Below are 26,508 nucleotides of genomic sequence, written 5' to 3' on the forward strand. Positions count from 1 at the left end.
CATTTCCAGTCAACTGATTTTTGAAGACAGTGCTAAGACCATTCAATGGGGGAAAATAAATCTTTTCAACAAATAATACAGAGACAACTGGATATCCACATGCAAAACAATGAATTTGAACCCTTATCTCAAACCATAAACAAAATCCAGCTTGAAATGAATCAAAGACCTAAAAGTAGGAGTTAAAACTAAAACTCGGAGGTGCTGACAGTCCCCATGGCGGCTGTGCCGGAGCCCGGGGACCCTGGGAAGGGGAAGGCAGATTTAGAAAATTATGTGACATTGGAATAGGAGGATTTATCTTGGCGACTTTAGGATGCTGGTTCCATTGTAGGTATAATTATGCAAAGCTAAGAATCCAGAAAAGACTTGCAGAAAAGGAATTAAAAATAAGATTATATATGAAAGTGCCCATCTTGATCCTGAAAGAAAACAAATCAGTGGCAGCAGCAGCAATTGAGCATAGAAAAGAACTCACTTCAGTGTGAACAAAGCTGAGATGAGCTACAGAAAGCATTTTATGTACCATAAGAAGACTTGCAATTTGTAAATAAAGTACGGGTAAGTAGTAAAATAAAAAAAAATTTTTTTAAACTCAAAAAATATATAGGTGTAAATCTCCATGACCTTGGATTAGGCAACGCCTTCTTAGATACAACATCAAAGCACAAACGACAAGAAAACATAGAGAAATTGGACTTCATCAAAATTAAAACCTTTTGTCTCAACACCATTACAAAAGTAAAAAGTCAACATCAGAAATATATGGGAATCATATAGCTGATAAGAAACTTGCATCTAGAACATATAAAGAACTTTTGCAACTCAATGATCAACAGAGAAACCAGTGTTTAAAAATGGGTAAACCCTCTGAATAGACGTATTTCCAAAGAACGTATAAGAATGGTCAACAAACACATGAAACAATGCTCAACTTCATTAATTATTTGGGAAATGTAATAAAAATCCCAGTGAGATGCCACTTCACACCTACTAGGAAGGTGTAATTAAAGAGGCAGATAATAACAAGTGTTGTTGAGAATATGGAGAAATTGAAATCCTTATTTAGTGCTGCTGGGACTGTAAAGTGGTGCAACTCCTGTAGGAAAGAGTCTGGCAGTTCTTCAAAAGTTTAAACATAGTTACCATATGACCCAGTAATTCAACTCCTAGGTATATGCCCAAGACAAATGAAAACATATCCATAGAAAAACTTGTAGGCAAATGTTCATAGCAACATTATCAACAATAGCCAAAAAGCAAAAATAAACCAAATGTTCATTAACTGATAAACAAACAAAATATGACATATTCATACAAAAGGAGTTATTATCCAGCCAAAAAAGGAGTGAAATTCTCATACAAGTTACAACATGGATGAACCTTGAAAATATCATGCTAAATGAAAGAAGCTAGTCACAGAAGGCCACACAGTATGTGATCCCATTTATAAGAAATGTCCAGGACACAAATCTATAGATACAGAAAAGTTGATTACTAGGGGCTGGGGACTGGTTGGTGGGCAATGGGAGTGACTGATAATGAGTATAGGGTTTCCTTTGGAAGTGATGAAAATATTCTAAAATTACTTGTGGTGATGGTCACACAACTGTGAATACACTAAAAACTACAGATTTTGTGTTTTAAATGGGTGAATTGCATGGTGTACAAATTACAGCTTAATAAAGAGGAAAAGAGAAGACAAGAAAGTATGTTGGAAAAAGTCTTAAGATGCCATACATAGAGGCACAGTCTTTGAAGAATTTAGTCGCCACGTCAATCTGGAGTTGGATAAACATACATATACACTTTTCTTAGAGGAACCATTATGTGGCTAGGGACTAGAAAGAAAGCATTGTCAGTGGAACAAGATGAACAAAGCACTCTTACTGGCCACTTCCCAGGACAGGGGAATAGTCCTGTGATACAAACCCATTCCCCACCCCTAATCGTCTTTTACTCTACTCCTCTCCCTGTGTTTCGATAGCTGAAGCATAGTGTACTGTTATTAGAAGACTGAAGGTAGCCCACCAGTTTGTGTATGAGAAGCCTGAAATATGTATCTCTTTATTAAGAGTTTCAAGAGTTAGGAAATTCCTAAGATTTCAATACATTGCTCAGGTTCTGCATTACAGATAAACTAGTATTTATAATCAAAGGCTTGGGTTTGTATTATGCTGACCTATTTAGTTTGTTAATTAACCAGTGAGTCATCTCTAGTTCTATGATATGTTGGTCACAGTTCCAAGTCTGTTGCTACCACTGCTGCTGTTTCATTTTTGAAAAGATACTGTATTTATATATGCAGTCAATTCATATAAATATGGTAACAATAACAATACCATCTATGGACATGATGCCATTGGTGCACTGGTTACTCAGAAAATCTGCATGGAATTGCTTACTTTCTCTATGGGTTAACATTCTTGTGATAAGCTAACACTACTATGCTGACTTTATTCACAGTTTACAAGCTGTTCAAAGACTATCAAAACAGTAGTTTCCAGGGAACCTGGAGTCAAGCTTAATTGCAAAAATAATCAGTATAGCAGAAATGTATTCTTGATGTGAATTCATCTGTAGAGGCCAAATCACTTCATGAAATCATTAAACTATATAAACAGTAATACCTAACATATGCAGTGTTTCAAGGCATACTTAGTGGCTTTCTCTAGTCTAACCCACCGTGTTCTCTCTATATACCTTTCTACCCTCAGTTTGGAAGCTGGTGAAAATAATTGTGTAAAATTTTGCCATGACCTGGAGAACTCATTGGCCACAGGACACAAAATTATCTTTACCTTTTCCTTTTTTCTCCTTAGTCATCAATAAGTCATGGCCAATCTTTCCACATAGTATCTCTTGCACTTGTCCTTTCTTCTCCATTCTTGTTTACATCTATGGGCTTATGGACTCATTAGATTACTGCAATAACTATCTAACTGGTTTCCATATGTCCATCTCTCTCAGACTCAAAGGCATCTGGCAGCAATATAAAGGATTACCTTCATAAAAATAATATTTAGTCAAGTAATCTCTCCATTCAAAAACCTTGACTGGTTTCCTCCTGTTCATTGAGTAAAGTCAAAATACTATTATCCTGGTATTCAAGGCTTTCCAATATCTAGGTCCAAATAGTCTTTCTAGATTTAGCATCTACTACTCCCTTGAACAAAACTGGTCCTTTCACCATTACCCTGAACTTTTACAAAATCTTTCTACACCTTTGCGCGTGATGGTCCTTCTGCCTAGAATAGCTTCTCATCTTTGAAAGCCTGTTCAAGGCTTTCCTTTCTCCATGAAGTCATCCCTGAACATTAACACTCACAGCAGCTTCTCATCCCTTGAATATGATATGAGTTATGGACAATGTCATTCATTTGGCAGTTCTCATAGACAACTTATCTTGTCTTATATTGTTAATTCTTGTATTATTTAATTTCGTGTCTATCTTGCCGCCTCAACTAGACTGCAACTTCCTTGAGGGCAGGGGTGATTTGTTACACTTTTTAAAGTGACCCACAGGGCACAGTATATACTGGGGGATAGGATAGAGACTGGTCATTGACAAAAGATTACTCAAGTTTCCCTAAGACATCTCATTCTCAGAAGGCAGCACTCTCTCTGGGTGACAGTTTTTTTTACATATATGTGCCACATATAATAGTTTTAAAGGTGAAACTAACTCTTCACGTGACTCCAAGATATTAAGGAATTACCGACTGCCTCTGGAATTTCTGAATCCCTTATTAAAATACAAAATTAATCTTTTATAAGTAATTTCATGCTCCCTTGAAAGCTTAAAAATAACATGTAAAGAAATATGCCCAAGCCAGGTGCATAATGATCTCTAAGATTTACTTGATCACAGAGTATTTAAAAAGCCAAAGCTCCATACAATACACTTATATTTCAGTGTCTGTTTTCTGGTGTGTTTTTTTTTTTTTTAATGTCTATAAGATAGGCTAAACTACATATGAAAAATAAATCTAGGACTTAATGTTTACATGAAAGGCAGCCAAAATTTTATGGATAGTTCAAGGTAAAAATGTCCTTCACATCTTGGTTTCTCCTGAATTATTTAGTTAATCTGAGGTTTCTTCATAGTTAGAGATGTAATCCTTAGCCAGCAGCTGCTAAATACGTGGTGGTTATGGATACTGACCCAAGAAATGCTGTGATCATCAAGTTCTATCAAAATCCTTATTAACCTTGTTAACTGAAGAAAGTCATCATTACAAAGTCCCTACCCTCAGACTCTGCTGCTAAACTTTGAAGTAACTGCAAATCTCAGAGATGTTTGTTTAGCTTTATGGAGAGTCTCAGCTGATGAAGCTTAGGCAACAAAGGCTGCTTGCTAGGCAAACACAGGCCACAATGGAATCCCTTGCCTCGTATGTTAGAGAGACCACTGACTGGAATACCTAGCATCATTGGATCAAAACTTGAAGGACTGGTAAGCCTGGTATTTCTATGTATATCCTTTCTTTGTGAAATTTTCCTTTTCACATAATGCTTCTATTTCCTTTAGCCCAGTCTAGACCACTGGAAGGCAAGGTTTCAAATTATCTCCTCAGTTGGAAGTATCCATGTTTTGTGAAAATTTTATCAATTTATTCTCCAAGGATTAGTATGATAATGAATTTAGCTTCCTATCAAGAAAAATGCTAAGTTCAAAGTATTATTTCCTTCACTTCTAATTACAAAGAAGTTTTACCTTTTATTGTGTTCCATTATACAATTTTACACAGTACCATTAATATTTTAAGCGACAATTAAGCAAATCGAATTAGTTTTTGAACTCTACTTCTCAGTATATAGATTTACCTAAAAAAGTACAAACTAAGCACAGTGGTGCAATTTTCCAGGCACTTTCAAGTTGCTTAAATATTTACAAATATGTAAGCACCCTGTATGAAAGCATGAAAGTTTTGGTGTCAGGAGGAAACACTCTGTGTATAACAAATCTTTAAATTTTTAACATTTGCACAGCTCCAAATATTCCTGAGAAAGTTCAGTCTTGTTGTCACTTGACATCTGCATGTCCTCATATTTCAGCAGTGTATCTTGGGGAACCATAACTTCGGTCACTCGATGTACCACTAATTGCACAAAATACATGTAATGTGTTGCTCATCCAGGGAGAATGCATTGGGTCTTCTTGTATTATCTAAAACGAAAGAAATGGCATGTTTATCACTAAGCAAAATAGCCATGGCCAAAAAAGGTATGTGTATACAAAATCATAGGCATATTCCAATTTATCACTGACACTTAGCTATTTAAAATGATATAAAGCAGAAAGAGCAAAGAAAAACATTACCGACTCAAATCTTCAAAGCTGTATTACAAAGGCAGCGTATCAAAAAAGCAGAAAAGATCTGGTTACTCATTAAGAAAAACGAAAGGTCGTAAAATGCAAAATTCAACAGCAACTGAGACGTAACACAGTCTTTAAAAATTTTTTTTAACAGATGGTCATAACAAGAGCCTAAACAATGAACTTCTTGATATGAGTTTATAGATCATCTTCTAAGAGTGGTTCTCAAGTTCACTGGGGGGCTTTTGAAATATCCTGATACCCATGCCCTTTCCCTGGAGATTTCATAAATAATTTTAAGTAAAGAGAAAATAAGTCAAATTTTCAAATGTATACCATAATTATGTAAACTAATTGATGCAAAACATTTTTCTTGGAAATGAAGAACTTCATAAATATATACATATAATCATATTCAGTTCAGTTCAGTCGCTCAGTAGTATCTGACTCTTTGCGACCCCATGAATCACAGCACACCAGGCATCCCTGTCCATCACCAACTCCCAGAGTTCACTCAAACTCATGTCCATCGAGTCGGTGATGCCATCCAGCCATCTCATCCTCTGTCATCCCCTTCTCCTCCTGCCCCCAATCCCTCCTAGCATCAGAGTTTTTTCCAATGAGTCAACTCTTCGCATGAGGTGGCCAAAGTACTGGAGTTTCAGCTTTAGCATCATTCCTTCAAAAGAATACCCAGGGCTGATCTCCTTTAGAATGGACTGGTTGGATCTCCTTGGAGTCCAAGGGACTTTCAAGAGTCTTCTCCAACACCACAGTTCAAAAGCATCAATTTTTCGGCGCTCAACCTCTCTTCACAGTCCAACGCTCACATCCATACATGACCACTGGTAAAACCATAGCCTTGACTAGACAGACCTTTGTTGGCAAAGTAATATCTCTGCTTTTCAATATACTATCTAGGTTGGTCATAACTTTCCTTCCAAGGAGTAAGTGTCTCTTAATTTAGTATAGATGTTTTAAAAATTATCCATTTTGTGTGATCAAAATCAACTGATATCTCATGCACAGACAAGATGGAAGAACAACATACACATCACATCCAACCTCTTTACTGTACAGTACCAACTTAGGTTTCAAGCTTTCAATACTAGGTTCTCAAGTTAGCTTTGAAACTTCAGTATTAAGCCTGCAAATTGGCTTCTGGTGGCAGAAATGGGTCATATCATTTGTGCTGCTGCAAATCATGTCTTATATAAAATCCGTAAAATAGAAAAATTTCCTCTTACAAGAGAAAGAACTTCATATTTTGGTATAGGGTAACAGATAACACTGAAAAGGGCCAAGGAATAGCCAGGCCATATCTTTTTGTCAAGTCATCATTTGTGGAGCTAAACAGATAACTCACATTTCAGTACACAGCTATATTTTATCTTCTTTTGTATTATATTTGCCTTTGGGAAATAATATATCTCAAAGTGTCTGACTAAAAAAAAAAAAAAAAAAGCTCTCTTTTATATGGAAATATTGGAAATACTGATTTACAAAAATTCACTAAAAAGTCAACATTTGCCCAAACCAAGGTGCATCTAAATAGGATACATCATGACAATACAGATTTCATAAATATAAACCAATAGAAAGTAAGACTTTTCTTGGTTACCTATCAATATAGAATATAGAAGAATTTAAACTACAGGAGAATATATAATATCAAGGGTCTAAAATTTGGTCTCTAGAACTGAACATAATAGCCATGGTTTATAGAAATTAAATGAGAAAGACAGGTGGAAAATATGACAGCAGATTCATAAAATCCAAATTTCAGGGTGTTAAAGAGACAAGGGACTTCCCTGGTGGTCCAGAGGATGGGACTCCACGCTCCCAGTGCAGGGGGCCTGGGTTCAGTCTCTGCTCGGGGAGCTGGATCCCACATGCCGCAGCTAAGACATGGTGCAGCCAAATAAATTTAAAAAAAAAAAAAGAGAGAGAGAGACAAGAGGCCCAAAATGGAGTCACTTGTGCTAAACCCACATCACCTGAGAATTACTATCAACCTAACTGCAGTTTCAGTCTTTTCCAGGCAGGTAATCTGAACTAGTCAAAAAAGTACATGCATTACTTTCAAGTTTGAAATTTCCTGGTCAGCACTAGTGAGGTACTTCACTGGACAGACCCTTGCTGTGCCCCAGAGGAAGGTGACCTTGCTTGAAACAATCAGGTCTCTTTTAGAATAACTTCCTTGACCAGACTCCTTCTACCTGTAAAAGGCTTCCATTTTCTACAGCTCTTCAGAGCTCCTTTCTCTCTGACAGATGGGATGCTGCCAGACTCATGAATCACTGAATAAAGCCAAAATCTTTTAAACTGACTTGGCTGACTCTGAATAAAAAGCAGAGACATTACTTTGCCAACAAAGGTCCATCTAGTCAAAGCTATGGTTTTTCCAGTAGTCATGTATGGATGTGAGAGTTGGACCATAAAGAAGGCTGAATGCCGAAGAATGAATTCTTTCAAACTGTGGTGTTGGAGAAGACTCTTGAGAGTCCCTTGGACTGCAAGCAGATCAAACCAATCATAAGGGAAATCACCCCTGAATATTCATTGGAAAGACTGATTCTGAAGCTGAAGTTCCAATACTTTGGCCACTTGATGTGAAGAGCTGAGTAACGGGAAAATACTGATGCTGGGAAAGATTGAAGGCAGGAGGAGAAAGGGACAACAGAGGATGAGATGATTGGATGTAATCACCAAATCAATGGATGAGAGTTTGAGCAAACTCCGGGAGGTGTTGAAGGACAGGGAAGCCTGGTGTGTTGCAGTGCATGGGGTTGCAGAGTCAGACATGACCGAGTAACTGAACAACAACATCAGTTCAATTTTGATTTTTAGCAAGGAAAAAAGAACTGTATAGGATGACTGCTCTAAATATCTTGATCATCATACTAGCAGTAAATTGAATAATTTGCTTTCAATTTGAATAATTTAGAGTTCAAGGCTAGGTCATACAGTTGCATGCAAATCCTTTAACTGTAATATACCAGTGAAGTTGCTCAGTCGTGTCCAAATGTTTGCAATCCCATGGACTATAGCCTACCAGGCTCCTCTATGCATGGAATTTTCCAGGCAAGAGTACTGGAGTGCATTGCCATTTCTTTCTCCAGGGGATCTTCCTGACCCGGGGATCGATCCCAGGTCTCCCACACTGCAGGCAGATGCTTTACCATCTGAGCCACCAGGGAAGCCCCTATAACTGTAATATATATTGGCTTAAAATGCTATAATTGTTTTATATTTTTGTAAAGGAGGAGTTTTGCTGTTTTTCCCTATAGACAATGGAGAACAGAACCCCGTAAACTGGACAGTTTCTAGGAACAAATTATGTAGTCTATTTGATTAAAGTATTCCCCAGATGGCTCAGATGGTAAAGAATTCACCTACAATGCAGGAGACCCGAGTTTGATCCCTGGGTTCAGAAGATCCCCTGGAGAAGGAAATAGCAACCCACTCCATTCTTGCCTGGAGAATTCCACAGACAAAAGAGCCTGGGGAGCTACAGTCCATGGGGTCACAAAGAGTTGGACATGACTGAGTGACTAACACTTCAACATACCCCAGAACAGTGAAGGTGAAGAGAGGCATATCCCCACCGTACTCAGGGGCTGAACCTGAGATACAGACAATAAAGGAAGTGGAATGATTCCCTGCCTGCCTAGTCCTGATCACCAGCCTGCTTTAGGAAGGAGACAAAAAAGGACCTCGGAAAACTGAGCAGCAAAGGTATGCCTTGGGATGGTTTACACTCACTCCTAAGTGGGCTAACAGAAGTCAAGATGACAGAAAGAGGAAACAGATCACTGAGTCCAGACTCCTCAGGCCGGCGAGATTCCCTGCCATGAGAATAGGAGAGCAGGAGACTGGGATGACTCATCTCACTGCAAGATGGATGATGAAAGTCTAGCTGCCTGGCTTCTCCATACTGAGAAGATGACCATGGTTAGAAAATTGGACTCCTGGTCACGCAGTGCAACTCTGGACTAATTATAACAAATTTCCCAAAGTCCTTTCTAAGAGAAAGCATACAAGATACCATAAGAGATAGCTAGCTCTTCTAGCTAGAGGAGAGACAGTCAAGTAGCTCCTATAGCAGAGATAGTCAACTAGCTCCTGTTTTCCTTGAAATCTCTCTTCTGCCCCTCCCCACCATTACACTGCAGTGCTTTGGCACTAACCATGGTCAGTCTATTTGTAAGGACACCCTCCATGTGATGGTCTCACCCAGGGGAGTGTCTTCAGGCAAGCAGTGAAATGCTCATACCAGGACAGAGGAGGTTCTCCTTTCTGGAACCAGCAATAAGAATGTGTTCTCTAAAGGGCTGTAGTTATCCTTGTTTCTTTTAAGGGGTCTGAATTTCATAAAAAATTGAGAGTCTGAAGAGTTTCTGAAGCAAATATTGATCTTATTGGCTGTTTTCCTTCTTAAGGAAAGCAAAGAGACATTATGTAAGCTCAATAGGGCTCAGGCACTGAGAACCAGACCATCAGGCCATGACTTTTACATCTGTGGTGAAGACGTTAAAATAGTTCAGTGACAATCCATGTATAGAGTGGTTGCAAACACAGATTTCAGGAGCCTAATATAGGAATGACGTTTACAAGGACAATTCAGGAGTACTCTGGTTTTAAGGCAAGTAGATGTATAAAAGTCTTAACTGCTTAATTATGACAGAATTTGGCTGTCAGTGGTGAGCAGATCTTTGCCTCTATATGTTTCAGATTGTGTTTTACTAAGTTAGCTATAATTGACATTAACAGGCAAATATTACAATGCTAGGTATTATAAAAAGAGTTTTGCAGGCTATATGGGTATTAAGACAATTCTTGAATTTTGGAACTCACTCAGGATCTCACCTAAACGATAGTACAGTTGTCACTCGGTATCCTCAGAGGATTAGTTCCAGGACCACTGCCCCCCTTCTCCCATGGTTATTAAACTGAGGATGCTCAAGTCCCTTATATAAAATCACACAGTATTTTCATGTAACTCATGCATATCCTCCCCTGTACTTTAAAATCATCTCCAGATTATTTATAATAGTTAATACAATGTAAATGCTATGTAAATAGCTGCCTACATACAGGAAACTAAAGTTTTGCTTTTTTGGAACTTTCTGGAAATTTTTCTTCAAATATTTTTGATCTGAAGTTGGTTGAATCCAAGGATGTGGAAGCTGCGAATATGGAAGGCCAACTGTATGCAGTTTTCTACATCTAAGACAGGGGTATTCATTTAGGGATCTGGCACTTCTCTAGGATCCTTCTTGAGAGACCTTAGCCATGCTCACAGTAGATTAATTCACACTTGCCCAACTATTCACTTCTAATGGCACTGTGGCACAAAGAACAAAATAGTTTAACATCTGAAACACCTGCTAAAGCAATTGTCAGTGATTGTTTCAAATCTGATTTGCATTATATCATTTATATGGGTAAAGAATATAAGAACAGATTTTAAAATAAGAGACTAAGTAATTTCAAGGTAATACTATTTCAAACTAATAGGTTTGCTAAGTAACACTTTAGGGACCCAGATCATGTTTTCCTTTTCAATCACCCTAATACTTGCCTGTTCATGAATAATGTCAGACAATTCTTTCACCATGTCTCTGAAATTTGACTTGAGCCCTTCATGGTATTCAATCTGATCCTCTTTAATTAACCGTTCATTTAGTTCCAGTGCAATGCTGCATGCTTGGATGAACTTCCTATAGATGAAGATCAAAGATAAAGTTTTTGTTACTTATTACTCAAAAGTCTCTCTGACAATTTAATATTTACTTTAACCACAGCTTGCCTAGAAGGAAGATTAGAACCCCATATTTTCTCACTGTGTTTTTGCTAATGCCATCTCCTAAGTCTGAAATATCTTTCCTTTTCTATCTTTGTCTTCTGGTTTCTTATCTCCTTCCAAACCTGGCTTGAAATATATACCCTCTGGGAAGCCTGCCTGCTCAATCACTTGATATGATCTCAGCTATGCTTGCACTTGCATTAATTAACATCTATAGACAATGTCAGTTATTGAAAAATAATTTATTTGGGGCTATGTACCCAGTACACTGCTGGGTGCTTATAGGCATGAAGTATCTGCCCTGGGCTGGTAAGAGTGGCGACAGAGAGATTATAATGTATCATAAAAACTTTTTTTATCATTATTTCATATGTTTATGTTTCATGTCCATAATTAGAACGCAAATCTTAGGGGACAAAGTACCTCACTGACCATTTGTGCTGTATCCCTGTCATAGCAAAGAGCAGAATCTTTTTGTACATGCCAGGCATTAATAAACATTGAATGAATGAGTACTAAGTAAGTAAGGAAGTGTTAGACGCTCAGTCATGCCTGACTCTTTGCGACCCTGTGGACTACAGCCCACCAGGCTCCTCTGTCCATGAGATTTTGCAGGCAAGGATACTGGAGTGGGTTGCCATTTCCTTCTCCAGGGGGTCTTCCCAACCCAGGGATCAAACCCGGGTCTCCTGCACTGCAGGCAGATTCTTTACCGACTGAGCTACAAGGGAATGAGTAATGGTTACTCTGTAACCTGAAACAGCTGATAATACAGAGATAGGAAAAGTAAATGAAATAAGTCAGGAGCAAATGAGTGGAGATAATCTTTCTACTCAGTCTGTTTAAATCATCTTTCTCTCTTATTCTGAATCTAAGTTCTTTTATATAAGAAACAGATTTTTCTACTGTGCAACCATTCAGACATGCATTGGCTTAGAGGGATGCTCAGTCCAGAAAAGATTATCGTATGCCCTAGAATAGCAGAATCCAAGTGGAACTAAGGATACAGGATAGAAGCAAACCTATCCAACCTTTCCTAGCCTAAATGGTCTGGAAAAGCTGTGACATGAGCTCAATCAGGCAAAGGAGGAAATCACATAATGAATGTGGGCTTGTGTTTGTGTCACAATATCCACAGCAATGAAGTCGTTGTCATATTTAACGCCTTGGGTCACTAGGATACTGTTACAGTTCTGCAGCAAGAAAGAGATCACACATTTCCTGACTACCTAAAATACCACTAGAAGGTAACTTAAACGTTATAAAAGGGAACAGATAATTTTTTTAGAAGGACATTATTTGGTGAATATTTTGATTTCACTTAAGAAGACAATGGAGTAAAAGAAAACTAGAGGTCTGATCTGAAAACTGCAAAGCACTTACCTAAACATGTCTTTCAACTCATTTACTTTTTTGGCTGGATACTTGCTAGCTTGACTGTCATTTAAGAAAGCCCTTGCATATGCTAACGGACCTGCATTTACCTAAATTACAAAAGGAGAAAAATGAGGGTTGTTAGGATGTAATCAAAAAGTAATTTTTTCATTTCTCTTTTTAAAAAGAATACAATATACAAAAATCCATACCTGAGAAACATATTTACTATTCTTACTATAAATTTATTTGAAAAAGATTAAAGCAAATCATCTGCCAAAATTATACTCTAACAAGTTACTTAACAATTTCTGCTATCTAAATATAGGGCTTAGCTATAGTCAGAGGGATTTATGTTAAAGCTATCTGACATAACAAAAAATTTACAGAAACTGAACATAATGTCTTTATTAAATTAATAAATAATGTAGAGATTTTTGCACCCAGTCAGAGTATAAGACAATTATAATTAGTGTTTGTTCTGTGCCCTTATGAAAGCAAGAGGAACAACAAGAAACATTTAATACATGGTTAGCAACCAACATACCTGCACTGAAACACAGCCCTGCAATTTAAGTTGGAGCTGAATCATGTCCACATCAGCAGAGGAGCAAAGCTTTTGCAGCTCTGCAGTTTTATCTTTTATTTCATCAGTGGCAACATCAATTGGCTTTAAATGAATCTGCTGCTCATAGTTTATAGCAATCCTCTTCTTCACATATGGAAACGAGTTTGAAGCTATTACAGATTAAGATTGACAGATGAGTTTTTAAGACAGCACATCAAATAGCCAAACTAAAACAAAAATCTATTGTGCTTAATTCTCCCCATATTTAATCTGGAAAAATCCCTTAGAGACCAAATATTGCCTTATTACTTCAGGACTGAAGGAGAAATTCTCTCTGAGACGACTCAGACTAAGCATGAATTACATATGGGAAAGGAATGGTTTATAACATAGCCATGTTTGTGTAAGTGAGTGACTGAACTGAAGGACAATAAATGATTAAAATTTTAGTTACATTTTCCTGCTGACCAGCTGCTGCTTGTATGTATCAAAAAAGATCATGTCAAACAAAGAAGTTATGCCAAGTCCTACTTACTAGTCAAGATTGTACGGCGTTTGCACTGTTCCTCTATACAGCCTTGCTTTTTGCCTGACAATGTATAAGGAGCCTCAAAAACAAATCTGTTGATATTATGGTTTCTTTCAAACTCAGTTTTTCTTTCTGTGAGTTCTTTATCATCAAAGTAGGGCTTCACATAAGTGACTTGGATATGAGCATATTTGGGATCAAGCTCTTTGACATTTACCTGGAAAGTAAGAAAGTTTTGTGTTTTATTAAACAGGAGGGAAAATGGGGTACAGGTAAGCTACTAACGCCTCTGAGATCAACTGTGGAACAGTGTCATTGAATACACTGCGAGATGAATATACACTTGGAAGAGGTCTTTGCTCTTTCTTCAAGGATTGTTTCCTTCTGATTATTAAGAAGTTACAGAAGCTATTTGGAGATTACAGAAATGTAGACAGAAAAAACTGCAATGCTACCACTCAGCAATGACCATCATTCACATTCTCATATATTTCCTTGTCATCTTTTTTTCTATGCATATATATTTATTTACAAACTGGAGATCATGCTGAGCATTGCTTTATCATTTGCTTTTTTGAAATGTTTATTTAGTTTTATTTGCTTTTATGTTACATTCAACTTCTTTTTTAATTTTTATTTTTTTAATATAAATTTATTTATTTTAATTGGAGGCTAATTACTTTACAATATTGTATTGGTTTTGCCACACATTGACTTGAATCCAGCACGGGTGTACATGTGCTCCCCATGTATTAAAATGGCTAACTGCACATTTGAATTCCACCTCAAAAAATACCTATTACAGAGAGGATTCTCAGAAGATGGCAGAGCACCAGACGTCTATCTTCTTATAGAGACAATACTTACACCGTCATTACCTATCTGATGGAACAATTTTGGAACTCTGGAGTCTGTTGAAGACTTGCAACTTCCAGGGGAAGACTTGGACAGAAAATTGCCTTAAATTTGATTTTGTTCAATTTTAACTCTGGGCACAATGGCAGCCACCCATACCTCATCCCTCAAGTACTACGGCAGATAGCTGTGTGCATATTCCTAGAACAGCTTGTAGGAGCCAGGATGAACAATGACCCTGTCTTCCAAATATTGTGAATCTGTGCTATGACTGCTGATTGCTGCTTCTGGTCACAGGGGGACAGTCAAAGAGGCTGTGGCCATTTTTATACCACCTCTTCCCTTTGTTGCAATGCCCTCCCCCTCTGCCTAAAGTGACTTTCAGGGTATTTAACAGACCAGCACCTTTCCTCTCTCTTTCATTTTCCTCTCCATCCCCTCTTAGGAGCTGGACATCCAATACTAGACTGTTCTAAGGTAATTGCATAAATGAGGGTGACTAGAAAGTCGCTGCGTATGCCCAGGGGAAGGCACAGGCTCAGAAAAGACTTGAGAAGATCCCAAATTTACACCTCAGGTGGATTCTTGGGACAGACATAGCTTACAACAATTAAAAACAACAACAAAACCCAGGAAACTCTGGGACAGGGAGAGAATCTGATTTTCAGAGGGATCACAATATTAAATACAAATGTCCAGTTTTCAACACCAAAAAAAATTGCAAGGCATACAAAGAAATAGGACAGTATGGCCCACTCAAAAAAGAAAAATAAACCAATAGACATTATCACTGAAAAAAAAGTGATAGCAGATCTCCTAGAAAAAGACATTAAAACAGCAGTATTCATGATCAAAGAACTGTGGAAAAAGTCAAGAAAACTATTTATCAACAAATGTCAATATCAATAAATAGCTAGAAAATCTAAAAGGAAATCAAAAAACCTTTTTTTCAGAGGTGAACAATACAATAACTGAAATGAAAAGTCACCAGAGGGAATTAAAGGTAAACTGCAGCAGGTGTAAGAAATAGTGAGCCTACTTGAAGATAAGATCAATGATCCATCAGAGGAACACAAAGGAAAAAAATTAAAGACGAACAGAGGCTACGGAACCTGTGGAACATTATCCAGCAGGTGAAAATACACACTAGGGGAGTACTTGAAGCAGAAAAGTGAGAGAAAGGGGCAGGGAGACTATCTGAAGAAATAATGGGTCAACTCTCAAATCTGATGAAAGACACAAAGCTCAACAAACTCCAAGCAGGGTAACTCTAAGAGACCCACGGTGAGACACATTAAAATCAAATGTCAAAAGCCAAAGCCAAAGAGAGAATTTTGCAACAATCAAGAGACAAATGGCACGTCACACACAAGGAATCCTGAATAAGATGGTCAGATTTCCCATCAGAAACTTAGGAGGCCAGAAGGCAGTGGACTGCTATATTCAAAGTGCTAAAAAAAAATCTATTAATCAAGAATCCTATATCTGACAAAGCTAGTGGAGGTGATGGAATTCCAGTTGAGCTATTTCAAATCCTGAAAGATGATGCTGTGAAAGTGCTACACTCAATATGCCAGCACATTTGGAAAACTCAGCAGTGGCCACGGGACTGGAAAAGGTCAATTTTCGTTCCTATCCCAAAGAAAGGCAGTGCCAAAGAATGCTCAAACTACAGCACAATTGCACTCATCTCACACGCTACTAAAGTAATGCTTAAAATTCCCCATGCCAGGCTTCAGCAATACGGGAACCGTGAACTTCCAGATGTTGAAGCTGGTTTTAGAAAAGGCAGAGGAACCAGAGATCAAACTGCTGCCAACATTTGCTGGATCATCGAAAAAGCAAGAGAGTTCCAGAAAAACATCTCTTTCTGCTTTATTGACTGTGCGAAAGCGTTTGACTGTGTGGATCACAATTAACTGTGGAAAAATCTTAAAGAGAAAATCTCCTGAGAAATCTGTATGCAGGTCAGGAAGCAACAGTTAGAACTGGACATGGAATAACAGACTGGTTCCAAATAGGAAAAGGAGTACATCAAGGCTGTATATTGTCACCCTGCTTATTTAACTTATATGCAGAGTACATCATGAGAAACGCTGGGCTGGAGGAAGTACAAGCTGGAATCAAGACTGGCAGGAGAAATATCAATAACCTCAGATAGGCAGATGACACCACCCTTATGGCAGGAAGTGAACTAAAGAGCCTCTTGATGAAAGTGAAAGAGGAGAGTGAAAAAGTTGGTTTAAAGCTCAACATTCAGAAAACGAAGATCATGGCATTTGGTCCCATCACTTCCTGGCAAATAGATGGGGAAACAGTGGAAACAGTGGCTGACTTTATTTTTCTGGGGCTCCAAAATCACTGCAGATGGTGACTGCAGCCATGAAATTAAAAGACTCTTACTCCTTAGAAGGAAAGTTATGACCAACCTAGACATCATATTAAAAAGCAGAGACATTGCCAACAAAGGTCCGTCCAGTCAATGCTATGGTTTTTCCACTAGTTTTGTATGGATGTGACAGTTGGACTATAAAGAGAGCTGAGCGCCGAAGAATTGATGCTTTTGAACTGTGGTGTTGGAGAAGACTCTCGAGAGTCCCTTGGACTGCAAGGAGATCCAACCAGTCCATCCTAAAGGAGATTAGTCCTGGGTGATCATTGGAAGGACTGATGTTGAAGCTGAAACTCCAATCCTTTGGCCACCTCATGCAAAGAGCTGACTCACTGGAAAAGACCCTGATGCTGGGGACGGTTGAGGGCAGGAGGAGAAGGGGACGACAGAGGATGAGATGGTTGGATGGCATAACCAACTCGATGGACATGGGTTTGGGTGAACTCCGGGAGTTGGTGATGGACAGGGAGGCCTGGCGTGCTGCAGTTCATGGTGTCACAAAAGAGTCGGACACGACTGAGAGGCTGAACTGAACAGAACTGATATCTGGCAAAACTGTCCTCAAAAGTGAGGAAAAATTAAGGCACTCCCAGATAAAGAGAGGCTGAAGGAGCTTGTCACCACTAGACCTGCCCCATGTGAAATGCCACAGGGAGTCCTGCTGGTCACAATGAAAGAACATCAGACAGGAATTCAAACCTGTATGAAGGTCTCAGTAAAGATAAATACATGGGTAATTATAAAATCTAGTATTAACATAACAATAGTAACAATTCGTTTTTATTTCTCCATGATGTAAAAGATTAATACATTATAAAATTATTACTATAGGGGACTTTCCTGGTGGTGCAGTGGTTAAGGATCCTTCATCCAGTGCAGGGGAGAATACACTGCATTAACAGAATGAAGGAAAAAAAAACACACACACACACACAATCATCTAAATCAATACAGAAAACACATTCGATTATAAAATTCAATACCCTTTCATAATGAAAACACTCAACAAATTAGGAATAGAAAGAAATGACTACAATCCTATGAAGGGCCACTGTGAAAAACCCACAGCAAACACCATATTCAATGCTGTGACAAGAGATAGAAACTTTCTTAGTAGCTTTTAAAACTTTTCCAAAAAGCCTATATTCAAAACTTCTTTATTTTTTTTCCCATTAAATATCTAGATTTCTCCAGAGAAACTTAGGAAATAGTTGAAGCTAATTATCTAAATAACACAAAGCATAGAAGAAAAATAAAAAGAGATCAAGACGGATTTTAACGTTATAAAAATGAACTAAGCATATGGTAAAACATTAAAAAAGTACACTTGAAAAGTAAAAAATGGTTTTTTTCTCCATAAGACTCTAGACTCTCTCCTTTGAGATACCATGGTTAACACTTGTATCATTCCATCTATGGCCGATTCATATTGATGTATGGCAAAAACCATCACAATACTGTAAAGTAATTATCCTCCAATTAAAATAAATAAATTTATATAAAAAGAATATATTTTGATTGGATTACATCCAAACTTATAAATATTTTAAGTAGTTTAGTTAGATCCTTTATGAAGGCAGTACCACGTCCTTAACCGTATGGACATTAGATTGTTTTGAGTTTTGTGCTATATAAACTTAAGAGCAATAAACATCTTAAACATACATCTTTATGTGTGTACATCTACAAGATAAAATCTTAAATGTGAAATTATTGGGTCCAGGAAACGTACATTTAAAATACTGGAAAATATTGCCCACTGTTCTTTAAACTGTTTGTGCCCTTAGGCAGATTTTATTCTTTGGCAAGTAAAAGAGTGTTTAAAATTCTTAATTCCACACATTAAGAAAGAAGAAGGATTTTGAAAGTAGCAACTGCTTCTTTTATCTGTTGCCTATGAAGAGTGACTAAAATATTGTGTTTACAAAGAGGGTCAGGAGTCCAGCTGCCTGATGGTGGTTTGTCATTAGTGCCTGTTGGCCAGGTTTTCAGAGGCAGCATAACGTAGAAAACTGCATGTTTTTCTGCAAGCCTGGCTTTCTAATAACTTTCCATTTATAGTATCAGTAGTGTGCTAGCAAGCCTAAAACTTGCTGGCTACAAAAGAGAAAACTTCTGTGGTCTTAAGAAGACTGAAACTGATAAGAAGCAGAGAGGTTTTGCCAAATGTTAATGAATTTTGGACCTGCAAGCATACCTGTTTTTAAATGTCTAAGGCATATGTTCAAGATAAAATCATCTCCATAAGATACAGCTAAATTTACAAAGTGAAGAGATCATTTTCATGGGGGAAAATGAAGTGTCTTTACCATCGCCAAGGGCCTTTCACTCTGGCAATGCTGCCTGTTAGCTATCAAGTGTTTTGCAGAGCACCATGCACATCACAGTCACTCGGTACGTATTTCTGGGGCCTGCAGATCTTGCACTGTGTTAAAGGGCTTTCCTACCGTAAAAATCAGCTCTCATCCTGAACATGCCCATGGTGACTAAGGACAATCAGTCATTCCCATTGTGCTCTTCTGCAATTCTGTCTATAAGGAACTATGCATTTCTAAGAAACAGCCTCTCTTGCTGGAACCTTTCTCATCCTTGCCTTGGCAGGGTCTAGTGGGATGGATCATCTTTAGATCAAGGCATCTCTCCTAAACCTACATCACTGCAAATATAGCTACTGAACTAAGGCTATCTTAAGAGTGAAATGTGTGTCATAAGATGATTTTTTTTTTTAAATCTCATTTATTTTTATTTTTGGCTCCACTTGATCTTCTTTGCTGTGGCTTGCGGACTTTCTCAGGTTGCAATGAGCAGTGAGTACTGTCTAGTTGTGGTGTGTGGGGTTTAGAGCGCCAGTGCAGTGGCTGTGGTGCACAGGTTGAGTTTCCCCACAGCACGTGGAATCCTCCTGGACCAGGGATCGCACCTGTGTCTCCTGCGTTGGCAGGCAGACTTTTACCCACTGGACCACTAGGGATGTCCCACCTAAGATGATTTATTCATACAGTATGAAATTGACAATCACGAGGCACAACAGCAGTAACAATAATGGCTGACATTGGTTGAGCATGCTAGCTTCTATGCTGTTATTGAAGGCGTTTTTATGCATCAAGAACTCAATCACTTTGCATACCTTAACTAATTTAATCCCAACAACAACTCTATGAGGAAGGCACTACTATTAAGTTCATTTTACTAACGAGAACGATGAGGCACAGAGAGGTAAAGTAAATTCCCCATGGTTACACAGCTAGCAAGTGGCAGAGAATGGAGATCTGAATCCTTCTCTCTGATTCCAAAGCCCCTGTCCTTTCTTTCGGGATCTGGAAAGACTCTATTTCCCATGCCTCTCCTCTACCAGCTAAAAAAGGAAAAAGTCAGAAGCAATGTGCCACATTTGGAACTAATAAATAATGATTTCAAAATGCAGGGCATGTTACCTTGTCTGAATCCTGAATTATTTTGACATTCTCTGTACCAAATTTTTCACCATAAAGTTTAACAAGTCTCAGGGAAATCTCTGAGAGGCCGGTGAGCTTTGGCTCTTTATAGATGTACTCCTTTCCATCCTCTTCTTCAAAAAAAGACTATTATAAAGTTAAACATACAATAATTTATAAGTATTATGAGCAAATATAGCATTTAAAGAACATCCACTAAGTAATCAGCAACAATGTATTTGAAATAGATTTTAAACAATGGTACTAAAAGCCACACGCATATATTATAGCTGAAATAAATGAGAACGTTCAAACTCACAGTCATATGAGCACATCATTGGCCTGAATGTTTTTACACTAGATTTTTTATCACTTGCATACTTACCTGACTTTTATTTGAAAACTTTCAGTACTGCGTATTAAATTAACATTTAAGAAGCCTGACTGAAAATGAAACTGAAGGAAACTTCAAATCTTATATGCTGTCCTCTGACCTAGTGGATTTAGATCTGGAGACCAAAGTGAACATTACACTGAGAAAGTGTCACACCTGCTCTTGTGACAGGTGCTTTATCTAGACAGAATCCTAGGGCCAGTAACTGCTGCTATGGTACTCTAATAACTCAAAGGTGAATGTTTAAAAAGGAAAACAACTTGATGAACTAAAGAATACTTACTTGGCCATAAAAGGCAACTCTGAAGAAAGTGCCTAAAAGTCTTTTCTTTGTGTGCATAACCTCCAAAATTTTTGTGTAAGCTCCATGAAGAGTTCTGTAAACTTGAGTAAGCTTCTGAAAATATGAGAATAAACAAATTAGCTTTATCTTTTGGTTAGTTATGAAATGTCTACAATAAATGCATAAGGGGAAAAAATCAATACTATTTCCTTTCCAAAATGGTTTTGGTGGGGTCATTCGCACTCCCTTCTCCCATGGTCACAGAAAAAATGCCTTAACAACTTTAGGTGAGAGGGTAGAGCTTAAAATGGTCAAATAACACTGTAATTCTAAATATCATGCTTCATGTCATTCATATCTCAATGGTAGTATATACATTAAAAGTACTGTGTTATTGACTACTTTTTTCCTTATGTCTGAATTATTGTAACTGAAAAAGAAGCAAAATGCTTTGCTATAGCCCTAAGGTAGACAGATGTGAGTAAACAATCATGCAAACACTTTAGGAGAGGAAAGTAAAATGAAGACACAAAAATAACAGTATAAGCCAGAGAGAGGAATGCTTTTATAACAAGTTCACAGACACTTCCAAAGAATATATTCTTCTACACACTCAGAAAAAGGGAATGTACTATGCAAAGAACATTATCTAGAATGTGAAAAGACACCATACAGAACAGGAGAAAATATTTGCAAGTCACATATCTGATGTTTTCTTATCCAAAAAATATAAGGAACTCTCATGGTTAAACAACAAAATGAAAAACAACCCAATTTAAAAGTGAGCAAAGGACTTGGATAGACACCTCTCCAGAGACTATATAAAATCGGCCAACAAAGACATGAAAAGCTGTTCAAAATCGTTAGTCATTGAGGAATTAGAAAGCCAAACCACAATGTGACACCACTTCACATTCACTAGGATGGCACATTCACTAGGTTCTAATGAGAACCCCAGAACACAAGTGCCAACCAGATGTGCTGCTGGGAAGGTAAAAGGGACAACAATTTGGTGGTTCCTCAGAAGTTATAAATGGAATTACTATGTAACCCAGCAATTCCCCTCTTAGGTGTCTATCCAAGATAAACAAAAACACGCCCACACAGAAACTTACTCATAACTGTTTACAACAGCACTCTTTATAATAGCCAAAATGTGGAAACAACCCAAACATACAAACAAATTTTGGCGTAGCCATACCATGGAATATCATTCAGCCATGAAAAAGGAATGAAGTTCTGATATAGGTTACAACTTGAATGAACCTCTAAATATTATGCTAAGTAAAAGAAGCCACACACAACAGGTCACATCTTGTATTCATCTTTTTCATGACACATCCAGAACAGGCAAATCCATAGACGGAAAGCAGATTAGTGGTCACCAGTGGGGTGCGGGAGGGGATGAAGAGTGATTCCTTGAAGGAGATGGAGTTTTTCCTGGGATGAGAAAAACGTTTTGAACATAGAGAGAGGTGGTGGGAGCAAAATACGAAGAATGCGCTAAATGCCACTGAACTGCAAACTAGAAAACGGTTCACTGTATGCTGGTGAATTTCATTTCAAGTCTAAAAGGGGAGCCGGGAAGCAGATGTTCTTTGTTTCACATTCTTTCCATACTATTTTCTGCAGTTGAAGTCAATTTGAGGGAAGTTTTCCTTCCTTAATGGCTGCTCTGGCTGACACTTTTTAGCCCACCCCATAAAGAACACTGAAAACTTACTTTATCCCACCCAGGATGCTTCTGAATCTATTCAGACCCTTGCCTCTCTACAAGGAAATAGGAGTAGTTCCCCAATAGAACATATTGTTTCCTTTAATGTGTAGGGAATATACATATTTTTTCCCTATTAGTCCATTGAGTAGCAATATGTTCTCTGGGTTTCTAATAACCTGGTCTTCAACTTAAGTGTAAGACAGTAGGTACTTTGGCACTTTTACAAAGGTTCTTAGGATGCAATGCTTTGACAGAAAGAGCAATGCCGATTCTTGTCTTGTCTCATAGGCTATCCTTTGTCATCTATATAACATAGATTTAATTACTTAACTCTCACTTTTTAATATAATCATTTGGGCTGCACTATGATTTTTTAGGCATGTCCCCGTATACAGCAAAAGCAGGGCAAAGAGTAGGAAGACCCAGAACCCAGGAAGAAAGAGTGAGTTTGATAAGAGCCAATTTGGAGAAGAGATTAGAACACTACACAGATGACATTAAATGTATGTTTTCACTCTGGGACACTTCCACAATGAAAGGCTACTTGTTATATATGTTTAAGGATAGACTGCTTTGCTTTTAAAAATGGCTTGAATCCTAAGCATCCCTTTCCAGCTTAGCAGGGATAGAAAATTATGCTATGGACTCAGATTCTTGAATATAAAAAGTCCTGTTGAGTGCTGGTGGCAATAGCTATACTATGATTTTTTTACTAATTGTCCTTGATCAAAGATTTATGTGGCAGACAAAACTGGAAAAGCTCCTCATAAAAGGGTAATTCCTAGTAACTTATTATCCCCCCACTATCATCTGTTAGCAACTTCAGCCTCACCATCAAATTGAAAAGAAGTGATTCACACCTATATCTCTTCCCTGACCACATGGAAATCCAGTAACTTTTGTGTGTGTGTGTGAAGGACAACATGGATTGTTCTCTGCCATGAGTGGAGAAGGGAAGATTGCTGGATAAAACCGCTGTGAGAAAAACTGGCATAATGCTAATTTTAATTTACATTTTAAACATTGCATCCTTAATTTCATTTGGAAAATTTAAATGAATATAAGGTAGGACTTGGAGCAGGCGATGGCACCCCACTCCAGTACTCTTGCCTGGAAAATCCCACAGACGGAGGAGCCTGGTGGGCTGCAGTCCATGGGGTTGCTCAGAGTCGGACAGGACTGAGCAACTTCACTTTCACTTTTCACCTTCATGCATTGGAGAAGGAAATGGCAACCCACTCCTGTGTTCTTGCCTGGAGAATCCCAGGGATGGGGGAGCCTGGTGGGCTGCAGTCTCTGGGGTCGCACAGAGTCGGACACGACTGAAGTGACTTAGCAGCAGCAGCAAGGTAGGACTGGCATTTTAGGACTTTTCAGAATTTTTTAAGGATAGGAATTTAAGACCAAAATAAAACATATACGTGAATGATGCAAATGTTTCAGTTGCTTACCTCAAACTCTCGACGTTTCTCATAAATTGGAATGATCAACTTGGAAATTTCAGAAATTACTTCATAACGTTCTGCTTTCCATAAGCCATCCACACATTGTTCTAGCAATTCCAGCAAAACTTCCTGCATTGAGAAAAAAATGCAATCAAGAATTAGAGATATGTGAGCTCTGCGCAAATATAGTTTGAACTATTTCAAAGGAATAAAAAACAGAACGTACTAAATTTAAGGAAATGCACAGGAGTACAGTTGTGTAACTATATATTCTAAATGACATGCTTGAAATACTTGAAATTGAAACCACATTCTTAAAATTTGAAATTAATATTGACAATAGAAAACTACTATTTACTTTGTTTAGCACGTAATAAAGATGTTAACCAAACTTACATAATGTAACATGTTCAGAAGTACTTTTAAAATGGGATATGGTTTTCCAAACTGAGGATATTTAAATGTCTAACAGGGTAAATTCCACTAAGCCTACAAATGTCCATGATTTTTGCTTTCTACTAAAATTATATTTATATGCAGTTAATAGAGTCTTAAGGTAATTTCACAATTTTCAAGCTGCTGCATCAGTTACATCGGGGTTTATTAAAATGATGTGATTTTGGTCAACAATGCTTCCTTCCTAACTGTTGGTTTGAAAACCAGTGAGAATGATAGTATAATACCTCACGAGAGAGATCTCTGACTTTGCCATAATAACAGCTACTATAAAACAACCATCATAGCATGTTCTCAACAATGAAAAGATGATGCCGATTATTCATGCTATCCATATGTCTTAACAGTTTGTTTCTATCTTAAAGAGATGAATTTCAGTCCTATAAAACTGACTGCTACAACGGCTCTCAATGTATGTCCTCTAGTCAATTCTGAATTTATCTTGTTTCTAAAAAAGCTCTTTTCCTTGTGTTTCCCACCTAGCCAGTGGGTCATATCCTACAGACTAGAAAATTAAAAGCAATTTTGACTTTACTCTTTATTATAGGTTGAACTGTGTCGCTCACAAAGATAAGCTGAAGCCCTAACTCCCAGTGCCTCAGAATGTAACCTTATTTGGAAATAGGGTCACTGGAGATAATGAGTGAAGGTGACATCACACTGGAGTGACTTACTTAGTGAAGGGATTTACTGGGTGAGGCTTACTCCAAAAGGACAGAGACGAACAGGGAGAACATCATGTGACTACAGAGGCAGAGACTGGAAAGACAAGACCAACAGCCACCAGCAGAGCTAGGAGGAGGCAAGGAAGGCTGCTACCCAGAGTGTCAAAGGAAACATGACCATACTGACACCTCGATGTCAGACCTCTGGACTCTAGAACTGTGAGACAATAAAGTTCTATTGTCTTAAATCACCCAGTTTGTGTACGTTGTTATGGCAACTCTAGGAAACTAATACGCTCTCAATCTTGACTCATCTTCTAATCAGTTCATCGCCAAGTTCTGCCACTTTTACTTCCTAAATATTTCTCAACTCTGACCCTTCCTCTCCATTTCTACTCTCATTGCTAAGATTCAGGACATCATTACTGTTTTCTAACAGATCCTCCTGCCTCCAGCCTTGGCACTTTCAAATCTGTCCTCTATAAATCTGCCAGAGGGTTTTGATTAAAATACAAACCAGACTACATCCCTCTTCCCTTGTAATCTCATGGCTCCCCATCATTTGCAGAACTAAGGACAAATTCCTTCATTTGGCACACAAGGTTTGCAGTGATCTGGCTGATATTTCATAAAATCATCGCTCCTCAAGCGAGCCTTGTACCTAATACCCCAGCAGTGATGAACTACTATTAGTTTCTCTGAAGCCCCACGGTGTTGGCTTAACTTTGTGCCTTTGTCCATTCTGTGCCCTCGTGTCCTTTAATCCCTTTCACGTAGTTAACCCTGTAAGAAAAGTTAGATTTCACCTCTTCCAGGATCCTTCTCCTGATTAACACAGAGTAGCGACACGAGGCCTATTTTTCTTACTATGATACCACATTGGGTGGATATTTATCACTATACTTGCCCGTTATATATGTATCTGACTTTACAAGTTGGCTGTGACTCTTTAAGTGTAGGGACAGCACATTTATTATATTGTTTTTTTCAGTCACTAGCAGGGTGGTAGTAAATAGATGTTCATTAAATGTTGCTACTTGATAATCTATATATTAACATTTAATAGTTAAATTTTCCAATAAAAGTTGAAAGGAGGAACTTTGGGGAAATCACAAAAAAAATCTATTAAAAACTAGTAATGTTTGTCCCAGGAATGTAAAGTTGGTTTACAATTAGGAAAAAATCCAATGTAAACAGAAAGAGGCATGAAAACAGAATAAAAGAGAAAAAACGTGATGTCTAGCAATAGTTGCAGAAAAAGACTTTG

The 26,508-nt window shown here is 37.9% G+C and overlaps 1 protein-coding gene across 5 annotated transcripts in view; it reads right to left on the reverse strand.

The window, feature by feature from the left end:
• Positions 1-930: 930 nt before the first annotated feature.
• The window catches only part of DOCK11 (dedicator of cytokinesis 11), a 216,252-nt gene continuing 190,674 nt past the window's right edge, over positions 931-26,508 (reverse strand). For 3 of the 5 annotated variants that reach the window (XM_027534837.1, XM_027534833.1, XM_027534834.1), the window contains 8 exons: positions 24,127-24,249; positions 20,959-21,072; positions 20,282-20,428; positions 13,607-13,817; positions 13,051-13,241; positions 12,513-12,613; positions 10,905-11,043; positions 931-5,170 (listed from right to left, as the gene is read on the reverse strand). In XM_027534837.1, the coding sequence (XP_027390638.1) occupies positions 5,048-5,170; positions 10,905-11,043; positions 12,513-12,613; positions 13,051-13,241; positions 13,607-13,817; positions 20,282-20,428; positions 20,959-21,072; positions 24,127-24,249 (1,149 nt within the window). In that variant the 3' untranslated portion in view covers positions 931-5,047. Of the gene's footprint in view, positions 5,171-5,323; positions 5,342-10,904; positions 11,044-12,512; positions 12,614-13,050; positions 13,242-13,606; positions 13,818-20,281; positions 20,429-20,958; positions 21,073-24,126; positions 24,250-26,508 lie in introns of all 5 variants that reach the window. The other 2 variants (XM_027534836.1, XM_027534835.1) reach the window with 2 other exon arrangements.

This window comes from Bos indicus x Bos taurus, chromosome X (assembly GCF_003369695.1).
Source record: "Bos indicus x Bos taurus breed Angus x Brahman F1 hybrid chromosome X, Bos_hybrid_MaternalHap_v2.0, whole genome shotgun sequence".
Taxonomy (NCBI): domain Eukaryota; kingdom Metazoa; phylum Chordata; class Mammalia; order Artiodactyla; family Bovidae; genus Bos; species Bos indicus x Bos taurus.